Below are 13,308 nucleotides of genomic sequence, written 5' to 3' on the forward strand. Positions count from 1 at the left end.
CTTTGGCTTGTTAGGGGTCAGAAGAGGACTGGAAGTTTCAGGGGAAAACTGGAAGATAGGTGGGGATCCTGCTCAGCTTAAGGCAATGAATTCAGTCGAGTGTTCAGCCACACACAGCTCAGTAACAGTGCACCAGAGCCAAGATTATGGCTACAGTAGCAGTGACTTCTGTCTAAAATGGCAAAGGGATTTAAAGAGACAAAAAAAAAAAAATCTGGTTCTTTTTCTCAGTCTACATTCAGGCATGTGGGAGCTGCATTTGACAGAACGGCACCAGTGTGAGAACAGCAAAAAGCATCCTGTGTTCCGCTGCAAATGCTGTATTCCTCTGCAAATCCTGTATTCCTCTGCAAATGCTGTGTTCCTCTGCAAATTCCGGAATTTCCACACGAGGGAGCCTCTGGCCCACGAAGCTCACAGGGCGCTTCCTCCCGGGAAAGGCGGCAGCAGAGGTTCCCTGCGAGCTCCCAATTGGTGCAGCCTGATTGCGACTGCTATGAGTCACAGCAAGAGCCAGAAGTGAAATGGTTAACAGATAATGATGATTGTCAGAGCTTGTTAACCACAATTATTTTCAAGACATATGTAAATCTGTATAAATACCTAAGTGTGGTATATAATCTAAAACATACTGTTTAAATCTATAAGCATTCCTGAGTTAATTTCACTATGGGAACGTTAGTTGCAACTTCCTGACTTCACTGTGTTTGAATTCATATCCATGAACATTAATTTAAAATTAGTCTAAATATTTGTTGAGAAGTAATCACCTGATAAATTTAGCTCTTTTTCATTTTTATGAATTATTCATTATCTCCTCTCTTTCCGTTGATGTGTTGGTTGTTTTCAAGAATTGAATTACTGGTTGACACTAAAAAAAAAAAAAAAATCCAGCATTTCTAGTGATTTGTAAAACATTGCCCTTAGAAACTTGACTGGTGACTATGAGAGCAATTGGTTTTGCCACCAATATTTTATGCTACTGGTTTGCTTCTTGAAGAGAGATTTTCAGAGGCATAAGCAAGTTCATACAGCAAACAATTTGCAACAACAGCAAAAAAATCTGTTTATGTCTTGCATATATATCATTCCTACAAAGGAAGCTTGTATTAGCAAAAGTTGGTGGAACTGTTTGGGAGCACTGAGGTGTGGTTGCAGAAATGAAGAACCATGTGAAACTGCTGAACTGTGAAAAGCTCCTTCTGCCCGGTCATCACAGAAAATACCTGAGCTTGCCAAAGGAAAAGAATAATTCTATTCCAGGATGGCCTCAGGCAAGTCTGAATGAAAAATTATCAGCCATCAGATATTACAAAGAGCAACAAACCTTTTCAGGAAAGCCTTGAGCAGATGGCAGCAAGGCTCCTTAACCCTGGCTGGTACAAAGGGAAGTGATTTGTGAGCCTCCAGCACACAGAGGACCACCACTCAAACTTTATCTATGGCCTGCCTTCAGTGCAAATAGTGGAAGACCAGATTTTCAGAGTAGAACTTACATTCCCAAGTGTAGGGCTGGAAGTCTAATTTCTGGCTGACACTCATTAAAACGATCTTTGTCACAAAATTAATTTACTAGAAAATGTAACTTCCATTCTTCCAACTCACTGAAACAGATAACAACTTCAACTTCCCATCGGGTATGTCTTTATATTTGTTACTTTCAAATCAGTTTGCTACTATTAATTAAATAACAAATCAGAAAATTACTTCTAAAATTATAAAAAAGCAAAAGCCCCAGAACACACCCTCATGTGGTTAGAAACTGGTACCAGCACTTGCAAAACATCAAAGGCTTCTCTAAACTTAGACTTTCATCAGTGATGCTGCAAGCCTTCATCTAATCTTTCATGATTTCCCATACAGGAACATCAAAAGAGAAAGCAGAGAATAGCACTGTTCCAAAGCAACAGTGCTCTGTGTGAAAAGTATGTGTTTAGCTATTACACATAAAAAATATAAGTGGGAAATTATTATTTACATGAGACATCTTTTAATAAACATCATCATTAGCTCCCTGTCTTCTCCTATAAGGAACAAGGATTTTTGCAGTTCAAAATCATGTCCAAAGCTCAAGTGATTTCTGGAAGAAAATGAAAAAGAATTAGAAATGTATAAGCCTTCAAAGCAGGAAGATAAATTTATGTTAATTTTTACCTACTGAAACACATTCTGCATATTTCATTGTTTCTGTCATCTTGTTATAATCCATCCAAAGAGTTTTCAAAGAACATTAAGTCCTACAAATAAACAAACTATGCATTAGATATGGAAGGCACAAAAATGCAAAAATTACTATCAAAAGTCTTACTTGCAGGCTTTTGTTACATAAAGTATTTATATTAGTCAATCACTTTTCATCGTGCCACTGAGAAACAGTTTTGGAGGGGGCAATCCAAAATCTTAACTGTCATTTCTATCCTACTAAAAGCAAAATTTCTGATTTGTTGTTGGAATTTTAAAGCAAACACTTTTCATTGAATTAATTTAAATAGTATTATCATTTTGGTTGTCTCTGATGTAAGTATCACAGAGGATTTTGAAACCATTTCATGTTAATACAATTACATTGGCAAAAGAGCTACAAAGCAAATATCAATTTCTAATTCTAGAAAACATGCATCTTAACTTCATATTTACCCCTAGCACCGAATATTTACCCCTAGCATTGCTCATATGGTTCTTATGGTTATCTTCACAAGAGAATTTTTGTAGGAATTTTCATGTGACCTGAAGGTCTTACATACAACACTCAACAGAATTGTTGAATTGGTTTGAAATTACCATTAGAAACAATATAACTTTTTTTTTTGGTTCATACACTTGTTCAAACACAATAAAGGGTTTGGGGTAGTTTCGTATGTTTGACATGTATGTTGAGATTTGATTCTGCCATACAAAATATCGAACTGCATGTGTAATACTATTTAAACAGTTTAATAAACAAAAAATTTAAGAACATTAAAAAAAAAGCTGACATAAAAATGAAAATGTTTTAGTTAATTTATCTTATAGGTACTGGATTTGGTTTTCCAACGCATTTTCATTTTTGTAGTTCTCAGCTGACAGCAAGGGCCCCTCTGGCCCTGGTCTGCACAGCTCTATAGACCTGCCCATCCACCTGCACGCTTACAATGAGGAAACAAGCACCAATCATGACTGCCTTGATCCTCACGTCGAGATCCACAGGAACCTGGATCCCAAAGTTGGCGGTGTTGGTGAAGACGTTGTTGACAAATCCAGACCAATACTTGGAAATTTTGCCGATCGTTGTCAACTCATTCAGAGTTTTTACCTGCACAAAGGAAAAACAGGAACAGACATAAATGTAAACAAATCAAGTGCACACTGATGACATCTCCACAGAATTAATGACTGTGTCCTGACATGCTGAGTATGCGATAGTTGTCAGGTTCTCCTTTTATTGTTATTGCTGCGATGTTCTATTAGTGTCAAATTTCCCTTTACGAGTAGCACGCAAGAAAGGGTCTCAAGTTTGGAAATATCAGCATCTTTAGAGCGGACAAAAAGTGGGAGAAAGCAATCTTGAAAGTTTATGACAGTTTTGCCTTTCTTTCACAGAGTTGTGGGGTTTTTTTCTCTCTCCTGTTTTTTATATTCTCCTAGCCCCACTGCTGTGGACCACTGTCCTCTCAGGGTCAGGCATGTTCTCAATTATGCAGCAATTCACATGTTTCTTACAGTATACTGAAATTTCAGGCAATACCCACTGGACTCTTCTAATTTGGTTAATGAGTTAATAAGTTGATAAACCCAAAAACTCCTTTATGATTCTTAACTAAAGCAAAGCAATTTGTTCACATCAGAAAACTCTGTTCAGGGTTTCTTCAAGTATCTCCGATTCTCCCTCTCACCTGAGAAATTTATTCAAAGTAGTAAAACTTTTAAATTGTTAACACTTGTACAAAACATACCTCAAAGTCAACATCTTCAAAACAGCCACAGGTTGCATATGGGCCAATTATTTTTAGCACATCTTCTTTACTTTCGTTCTGTATGGTGAACTTTGGCAGAAAAGGGTCCCAGTTCTGTACAACATACCCAGCTACTGTACCTGGTGGGGACTGAACTTCTAACTAGCAAACAAAGAAAACAAAAAACGTTTTAGCTGATTTTATATTAATATATTTTTCCATGATAGTGTATTGTTTATATAATGACAAGATATTTATCTACTGAATACAGTAACATCATTTTACCAAACATGGAACTGGATATTGCAGAACTGTCTAACGCTGTTGTTAAATACAGTGGACAATACGAAACTCAAAACTGCACCAGAAACCAACATCTTACATACAATAAGACTTTATAAAAGCTATAAACTGGGAAAAAAATGTATTGTATTCAGGCAGTATCCTACAAGCTTATTTTAAGTAGTTGTACTACCAAAGGACTTTTTCTTTAAAAATCCTGACAAGGATAAGTGCTAAGAAGGTAAATGGATGAGCTAACCTGTAAACCATTTTCATAACACAAGAAAGATGTCTGAATAAAGGAGAGTCAAAAAATACAGAGGAAAGACCTGATGCTCTATGGGATTCGCATTTTTCACTCCAAGCAGCTTACTTCCATGTTCTGCCATTTCCCAGAGATACGTGGCCCTGAAGAGGCAGATGCATGGAGCGAAGGCTCAGCCTCCTCAGAGATCTGCTTCCAAATCGCACCCCCAGACCCCAGTGGCCTTCGCAAAGTTTCCATCCTTCCCCGTCCCGGAGTTCAGTGGGTGATCTCTGCCTGTGTCAGTGCAAGGAGCATCTTGGGGTGTCACCTGACTGGAGAGACATCACCAGACACCAAAGCTTTGTGTGGGATGTCAGCAAAGCCAGGTCCCATGGAAGGGAGGATGGAGGAAGGAACAGAACTCATTCATCAAGAGTTGTGTCCACCCATAGGGGGCTGTGAATTCCTGAATTGCTCCCTGCCACCCTGGAGGAGCTGCCCAGCGAGATGCTGGGACAGAGGGCATCGGGGATCCCCTCACCTGCTGCAGGAAGCAGGGGAAGCAGCAGCTGGTGCACCTCAGGGGCCGGATGACGCGGATCACCTCGCGGCCGGCGTTATCCGCGATGCTGATGGTGAAGGCCCGGAGGGGCGAGCACAGCTTGCGGTCAAAGCAGCCATTCTCTTCCACTGCAAAGTAAACTCTCTGTCCCAAGGGGTTCTTTATCTCGTATTTGCTGGAGGTCTCTGTGCCAAGTATAGCTAATAAAGCAAAACAAGCAGAATGTTAACTTAATATAATCTTTGTTATTACTTTAGTATAATGTTAGTGTATATATATATGAGCATTTATTTTAGAAGTCTATGACAAAGATTTTTTTAAATTGTTTTGAAGTAGCAACACAAAGAAAATATACAGGGAAATAATAGTGCCAGGTCTGTATTTTGAAGGAATTAATTCAGAGTTTGATTTGCTATACACTAAAGTACATATCGCAACAGAGAATTCAGATCCTGAGTTTTTGGTTTGGGCTTTTTCTGGGTTTATCATCTGTGAAAAGTAACATCCTGAGATTACCCCACCTCAGTGAAAAGGTTATTTGAGAATCAGGCCAAAACCATTCTGAATGGGAGAAATACATTCTACAGTATTTTACTGGTAGTAAAATTTTACAGTATTTAATACTTGTTCATTACTTTGAAATTCTGAGAAACTAAATAATTATAAAATCTTTTGCTTAATTTTATGTTTTCTGTCCTTCGTTTCTCTCTTTGCCTTGTTTCTTGTAGTATGTTACTTATTGTTAGATAAATGTTTCCATTGAAAGAGGGTTAAGCTTTAACAACACTGAGAGGGAAGGGTCTGAGGGAGAGAATTTGGGACATTTGTAGAGACTACTCACCCCTCAGTGGTTTGCTACAGAACAGGCAAACAATAAAGTGAGCCTTCCCCCCCCATCACTGCATAACAGCCTGACACAGGGCAGCAGGAGGGTTCACAGTGACTTCAGTGAGCTGGGGGCAAGACTTGGATGGCTTTTGGGGACACCCGTGTACCAGCACTGCTAAAGGGTGACAAGGATTGCACCATACCTTCCAGAAGATCCACTTGCTGATGAATAATTATCTGGTCCAGCTGCTTAAAAAAAAATAAACAAGATGATGGGTCTTGGATAGGTCTGGAGCTGCTAATGGTCCCATGTCTATTTTTATTGCTCATCTCCCTGTGATTAAGATTTCTTTCCTTACACAGGTGCACAGGTTTTGTGCCTGAAGGATATCTCAAGTCACACTTTGGACTTCACTATGAAATTATAGCTGAGGAATGCGACATTAGGTGCCTTGTAATTCACCCACACGCTTAAAGAAAAATAATCCTCACTGGGGGAATAAGGCAGACAAAAGAAGCAGAAAGCAGAATTCACTCTGGCTCCCATTGCTCTCCTTGTCAGAGGGGAGGTTCCTCACCCCAAACCCAAGGCTGGTGCTGGGCACCATGGCAGCGCAGGAGTGAATGATCCTGGGCTCAGGGTCAAAATGTGCAGTGGCCACATCCCAAAGGACCTTGCTGGAGCAGCCCAGCAAGGCAGGCAGGGGATGCCAAGGATGGCACAAGCCAGCTTTAACTCTCTGATCTCAGGAACACAAGCCCTGCACCCCGAATCTGGCCAATGGTCATGCCAGAGTGCCAGAATGAGCAAAACAACAACGAAACACTCAGCTGGCTAAATATGTCTTTTACAAATATCTTTGTAACCACAAGCTGGTTACAAATGCAGGAGAAAAACTGCTTGCCATGATACCTTGCTTTGCTGTGCTTATTGTCCCTCCAACATTATTCTTTCGTGGAGAACAGTTGTTAGCATTATAAAACCAGCAAGACTTAATTCCAGTCTACCTTTCAATTTTATGTGACTTTTTATGCCTGTTTTATGTGACAGTTTTAGGCTTTACCAATCTCTTTTCAGTAATTTTTCTGTAAACTCCTGATGAAGAAACGCTTGGCACAGGGTTTTGCTGTTACTCACAGCTGCAGACACAAAGCACACAGCGACCTTCTGAGACCAGCATGGCACAGCTCTCCAGAGCCTGGATATTTTAAATTTGATAAATCTTGCCTGGTACATACTCAAACTGTTGCAGACATTTGTCACTTCTAGTCAGCTCCTGCAGCTAGTTCAGGCTGCAAGGAGAAGCTGGGAAAAGGAGGAACTTCTTTATCCCTTTCATTAATCTCGGAAATGTGCATGCCAGTAATTGAAATAATAAAAAATATTTAGACGTAAAAATATTCTCCCAAGAATCTTTGCTGTTTGTTGTTTGGGTCTCATGAGAGAGCTCTTGGAGCTCATGGGAAGGGCTCTGCTGATGGAAAGACAATAAAAAAAGTTAAAGATGGTAGAGCTATTTTAATATTTTTGTATTTATTTTAACATGGATTTCTTTTTCCCATGTAGACTTTCACAGGGAAAAGAAAATTAATGACCCTGAATTGTTAAAAGCTTTGAGTGATTTTGGTCGATTGGTTTGCTGTGCACAATGTATAAACAATGTTGAGACAACACAGCAGTAGCACTTGTTATCCCAGTTTTGCCTTTCACTGGTTTCTGCAGGGCAGTTATTCTGATGCATTTTTATTGGGGCACTTGTGGATTGAGGGAATTCTGCACTTGGGTTTGAAAGCACTCAAAGCCCTTTGGCTTAACAAGGGTCTGGTCCCCTTCAGCTCAGATATGTTAAAATTCCTTATACACAGCTAATTCTCAGTATTCAGTTCTGTGGGCATCAAATTTACATCTAATCAGTCTAACCAAGTCTAAACAAAGAAGCTTTTTACAAAAGTAGTTAAACCTGAGTGGTGGCACAACATGCAGTTGAAATACTCAAAACATTCTTCTCCAAGGTTTTACCTGTCTATTCCTGCTGTGGGAAAAAGCTCATTTGATTTTTGTTATGGTCACTGATCTACTCTTTGAGCTATGGCTGTAATCTGAAAGACAGTAATGAAGTTCAGGTAACTTTTTTCTGTAGGAAGTTATTAAAGCGTCATAGAAAGCTGATGTGTTTGCTGAGGCAGAAGCAGTTTTTTGCCCTTCTCTGGTGCACCTCAAGAATCAGAATGATTCCATCACCTGTACTCACTCTGGGTGTGGATCTGCAGAGTGGAATGTTGCTGGCTGGCCTTTACCTACAGGACATACATTTTCCTTTCCTCTCATCCAATTTAGAATAATTTGTTGCTATTTAGAATAAGATTGTAGGGATCTCTCTGAGACTGACCAAATTTGGATTCTTGTATCACAATCAAACATGTCATGGTCTTACTGAGAAATACATTCATCTTTCTCAAATCTATCCAGTTCTCTTGCCCAATCCTTCTGGAGAACGTAATTTCTATTTGTTATTCTGTATTTATTCACAACCACTCTCTATATAATCTTTCTTCTAGTAACAAAATTCTATAAATCAAATATGTCTCTTTCCCACAGTTTGTTTACTCTCCTAGGCACTCAGTATGGTTCCCTCTCCAATACTGCTGTTTTCAGTCTACAGATAAAACAGATGGAGTCTTGTTTTAAAGAAGGTTCTCTGTTCCCTGTGCACTTCCAGTAGCACCTCTCTGTGCCTGTTTCCAAGAGTTTGGACCCTCTTTTCCCCAATGCACACAGCACCAGAATGAAACACAGTCTTTTAGAAATCTTCCCAGTAGCATAAATAATTTCCAAGTTCTGCTAGAAACATCTTCATTCAAGCATTTAATTCTGTGAAAATCTCTTAGTCCATGAGGATAAATCCAAAGGGATTACACCTGCAGCTGTGAATCCCGCATGCATTCTGCAGGCAGCCCTCTCCCTGCTGGTGGGACCTCCTTTCTCCTATCCTCCATCCTATCCTCCATCTATCCTCCATCCATCCTGAAGGAGCCCCTTTCATTAGCCACAGGGCCAGTGTGGCTCCAGCATCACACACCAAGAGGTTCTGCAGCACATGGAAACTCCAGCTGTGGGAACATGCCAGCCAGCAGCACTGCACACACGCTTCCCGCTTTTCAGACTGCAGAGAAAACTGAGAATCCTTAGCAAGGGCTGCAGCACAGGCCAAGAACAGGCATGAATGAGGTCTTCAGTTCCAGCTGTAGCTCTGAGAGAGACCTGCTCCTTTGTCTTAACATCAGATGCAAAGCTTCTATAAAATGGAGTGACAGTATTTGCTTGCCTGCCCTGTCTGGGTAAATCTGAAGTGCAATTTATGTTCATACAGGAGCCTGAATATGTAACTTGCCAAGTACTGACTAGCACAATCTCTTTTAGACTAAAAAAATGTAGCTTCCACGCTCTGTAAGCAAATGCTTGTGTAATTGACAACACATATCATTTTGTGCTCAGGCATCTTGAAATGAAACTCATCACTCCACATGAAAGACTGCTTCTGAAGAGTTCTCCATTTCATTACTATCTAGGTAACTTAGCTCCAAATATAAAATACATTCAATTTCTGCTTCTGTACAAAACTAGCAGAAATGTGTGCCTAAAATACATATCTTGAGTGAAGTAAACATTTCCCAGCATCACCAAAATGCAAACACAGCAGAGGTGTATCAGAATCATGATCTGACTATGCTGGGGGCCTGGCACAGGGCATGTGACACCTTACTCAGCATGGAAGAGTGGAGCAGAGCTGCAGACCATCAGTGCTCTGAGCTCCAGGAGCTGAGAGATTTCCCAGAGCAAAAGGGACAGCCACATGTTTAGCAGTAGGATGGAGAAGAGTTAAGCATTCATTTTTCTTCCCCACCTATGATCCACTTCTCTGCCTCCATTTTCAAGCATTTTCCTCTCTCAGGTTTTAGCACTTTCTTCCTCACACAGAGTTAATGCCAGTTTGTAGCTACCCAGACTTATGCTCATCTAATTTCTATAAAATGAATGTCAAGCTTCTTTCTCCTATGTTCCTTATCTCATAGTAATATCAAACAACAAAAAAAGCCTCTCCATCTCAACCTACCCTGCCCCCAAGAGGAAAAACCCAAACAACCTCATCCTCCAGGGTATCAAAGCAACAAAAAAGGAAAACATAACAATTCTAACAGTCAGAAAGATTCAGGACCTGGTTCAGGTACTCCAGACCAGGTGGCAAATTATGAGTGTGTGATGCTTGCTTCCAGAGACTTGTTGGTTCAACAGACGTATTCTGCTGAGGAGTGTCAGAAGAACCAGGGAGGTAATCCTTAAAGATTAGTTTGGTTTGTCCCTGAGACTCTGCAGAAAAAAAGGAGAAAAAATGCAGAAATATCAGGACCAAGGAGTAGCTAGGAGCTTCTTGGATCAAAGCTGGAGCAATAACATTATTCTGTAGGTGATTGTATCAGTACTTCAGGTCAGGACCCAAAAGGAATCTCCTGATTGTCCAACACATTGAGCACTGATTATAAAGCTGCCTTGGGATATGCAAAGGGGAATCACTGCAAAGAGGAATCACTGCAGATGAAGTTAAATCAGGAGATGTGGTTTTGGAGGGCACCTGATCTGCTCTGACAGCTGGTGAGCACAGAGCCTGTGTGGCAAGGCTGGAGCTGGCCTGGACTCACACTCAGGGTGGCCAGAAGCCCTCAGCACAGGCCCAGCCCTGCTCCCTGTGAGCTGCCCCATGGGCCAGTGTGTCCTGAGCTGTTGAGGGCTGGCTCCCAGCAAGATGCTTCCCAGCATCCCAAGGGCACCCATAATTTCTCTTAATTAGAGATAACTTTCCCAGGGATCTCAGATTCCCCAAGCTGGATATTACAACCCTGATATCAAAGTCTACACAGCCTCTTATAGTGTATTATTCATTATTATCTTAATGAATGGATCAGACATCATTATGCTGGGTTTTCTGGTTTGCTACCACAAGAAGTCCTTTAGGGCACAGTGATGGTGACCTTGGCCAGGGCTGTGAAGGCAATGAGAGCATTTACTGCCACAGGCACCTGAAAATCCACTCTGCTCCACAGGCACAGGCACCTTCTCCCACAGCACAGGGAGCACCTTAACCACTGGATTGCCAAAAAATTCCTGCTAGTTTTTCCAGGTACACTGTTCCTTGGCTTCAGCAACGCTGGTTCTGCAGGAACCAGGAGGTGCAAACTGAAGCTCTCCCCATCCAAACGGCAAATCCTTGTATTGAGCTGAGCCCCTGTGATTTGGCAGGAAAGCAGTCCCCAAAATGATCATTTCTATCACATGTGACAATACTTAGACACAATGGGATTCGAGGTCCAGAAGGAATTTTGGCTCTAAGTCTGAATCTCTTTTTGCTATTGTGTGTTTAAATGAGATCTTTTAGTATTATTTGAACTCGCTGTGAAAGATTCATCATTCAATCATATTTTGATCTTAATTTGTCTTTGCAGCCACTGCTTTCTTTCAAAGTCTGAGACCACAGGAAGAAGTAACCCCTTTGAATTTGTTGCTGGCTTTTAAAAATGTATAACTGGGTAATAAATATTTTATATCCTCTTCTGCATCATTTTACCTCACAGGGTTCTGTTACTGCCGTAACTCTTGTTGTTACATGAAATGCCACGAAGTAGCCCAGTGTTAGTGTTATTCTTGAATAATAAAGAGGGAAAAAAGACAACAAATTGCAGTTCTACCTGTCAAATTTTAAGCTATACAAAAACCAAACAGTAAATACATTAAATATTAATGACAATTTGAGCTAGTCTGACACTTTGTCTATTTTTGTGTATGATTCCCATTTCATTACTAGCATGGAGAACCTTAAAAGTTACCATATGATACAGTGAGTATTCTGTACAAACATAATTTGTAGAGTTGCATATTCTTGAAAGAGGTGAATTGTCAGTTTCTTCATACTAAAAACCATATTCCATACCATTACTATTTAACCATTTTTCCTAACTGATATACAGGAAAAATATGCAAAACCACATTTCTCTTAAATGGCTAAAGCTGAACAAAATTTAAAACAAAAAACTCTATATTGCAAGAGTAAAACAAGGCTGCAAAACCTGCCTGCTCCTGTGTACCTTTTAGAGTTCTAATGCAGAATGGCTTGAGTGTTTCAGGGCAAGAAAGAGGGAGAAACATTTGGCAAACATAGTGAGACTTTTGCTGAAACTCCCAGGGCCAACACATGCTTCTGCACATGCCTACAGAATGACCTCCATGGAGTTGCACTCAAGAGAAAAAGATTTGTATCCTTCTGCTTAGATGAAGCATTTGCAAACCTGGAGAAAATGAATTGTGAAGGCTGCTTAGATCAAATGCTGCACGTTTGCCCATTGCTCTGAGTAATCAATGGCTACTGCTGAAGTCAGGACGTGACAGACACACCCAGAGAGGAGTATTCTGATTAAATTCGGTTATTCTTCAGCTATTATTCTTCATATGGGGGGTTGTCAGGTCTCTGGCCAGTTTTGAATGCTATTTTCGAAGTGAAATAGGGAAGAAGTGTGCAAAAATAGTGGCACCCTTGGCTCAGTACCCACCCTTGCCAGGCATTTTGTACCAAGAGATTTAAGCACCAAGATACCAAGACTAAATTTTCTGACTGAATGCAGAGACTAACATTTTATAATATATTTTATTGAAATAACATCCTACTATAGATTTTAGTCTCCTTAGGAGCCTCTTGGATGCTGGATGCTGAAAAATTAAAGGAAGACAAAACAACTGTGCTTTGACTGATGTGGTTTTATCCTGAAACCCTCCTTGCATCAGACTGCTGATTGCTGGGAAGGCACAAGACTGTGGTTTTCTGTAAACACGATCTAAAAATATAGACTACAGATGCACTTACCTTGAGAGGCCATGAAGCTTCCTGAGTTACTCCTTCAAAGGAAGCCGGGTTAAAAGAAAGGGCTTTTCTTGTTGCAGCAAATAAAACAAGGCTCACAGCATGCTCGGGACTTCAGAGGGTGTCTGTGTCCCGGCTAGCGCCGGCAGAGCGCGGCGGGAGCGGCACCGAGCGCTGCGCGGCCGCGGGGGGAGCGCCCGGACCTGCACCCATCCGTGCTGGGGAGAGAGGGAAAAGAGCTCAGCCAGCACTCAGAGACAAAGCTGCACTGTGCCCACCGCCTAAACGAGCACCTTAGAACCAAAATCCTGCTTTATGATGTCTGTGGTTATTCTGAGAATATAAAGATTCTGCTTTTAGTTCAGTGTTTGTGTCTCCACTTCTTCAGGCTGTCCGGTAAAGACAGAGGAGCCAATGAAGTTGTGGACAGCTCATCCCCAGAAGTGTTTAAAGCCAGCTCTGAGCCCCTGGTCCAGGGAAAGCTGTGCCTGTCCAAGTCAGGGGGTTTGGAACTAGATCATCTTAAAGGTCCCTTCCAACTCAGGTCAC

General features: G+C 40.9%; 1 protein-coding gene across 1 annotated transcript; it reads right to left on the minus strand.

Annotated features, from left to right (window-relative positions):
• Positions 1 to 1,901: 1,901 nt before the first annotated feature.
• PLSCR5 (phospholipid scramblase family member 5) lies at positions 1,902 to 12,956 on the minus strand. The gene is made up of 8 exons (XM_054639331.2): positions 12,763 to 12,956; positions 10,069 to 10,220; positions 6,055 to 6,097; positions 5,003 to 5,223; positions 3,933 to 4,094; positions 3,131 to 3,292; positions 2,159 to 2,237; positions 1,902 to 2,080 (listed from the first exon to the last, which is right to left on the minus strand). Exons 1-7 carry the CDS (start codon positions 12,773 to 12,775, stop codon positions 2,199 to 2,201), a joined length of 792 nt encoding a protein of 263 aa, XP_054495306.2. The 5' UTR covers positions 12,776 to 12,956; the 3' UTR covers positions 1,902 to 2,080; positions 2,159 to 2,198.
• Positions 12,957 to 13,308: the final 352 nt, after the last annotated feature.

This window comes from Agelaius phoeniceus, chromosome 10, assembly GCF_051311805.1.
Source record: "Agelaius phoeniceus isolate bAgePho1 chromosome 10, bAgePho1.hap1, whole genome shotgun sequence".
In the NCBI taxonomy this organism is placed as follows: domain Eukaryota; kingdom Metazoa; phylum Chordata; class Aves; order Passeriformes; family Icteridae; genus Agelaius; species Agelaius phoeniceus.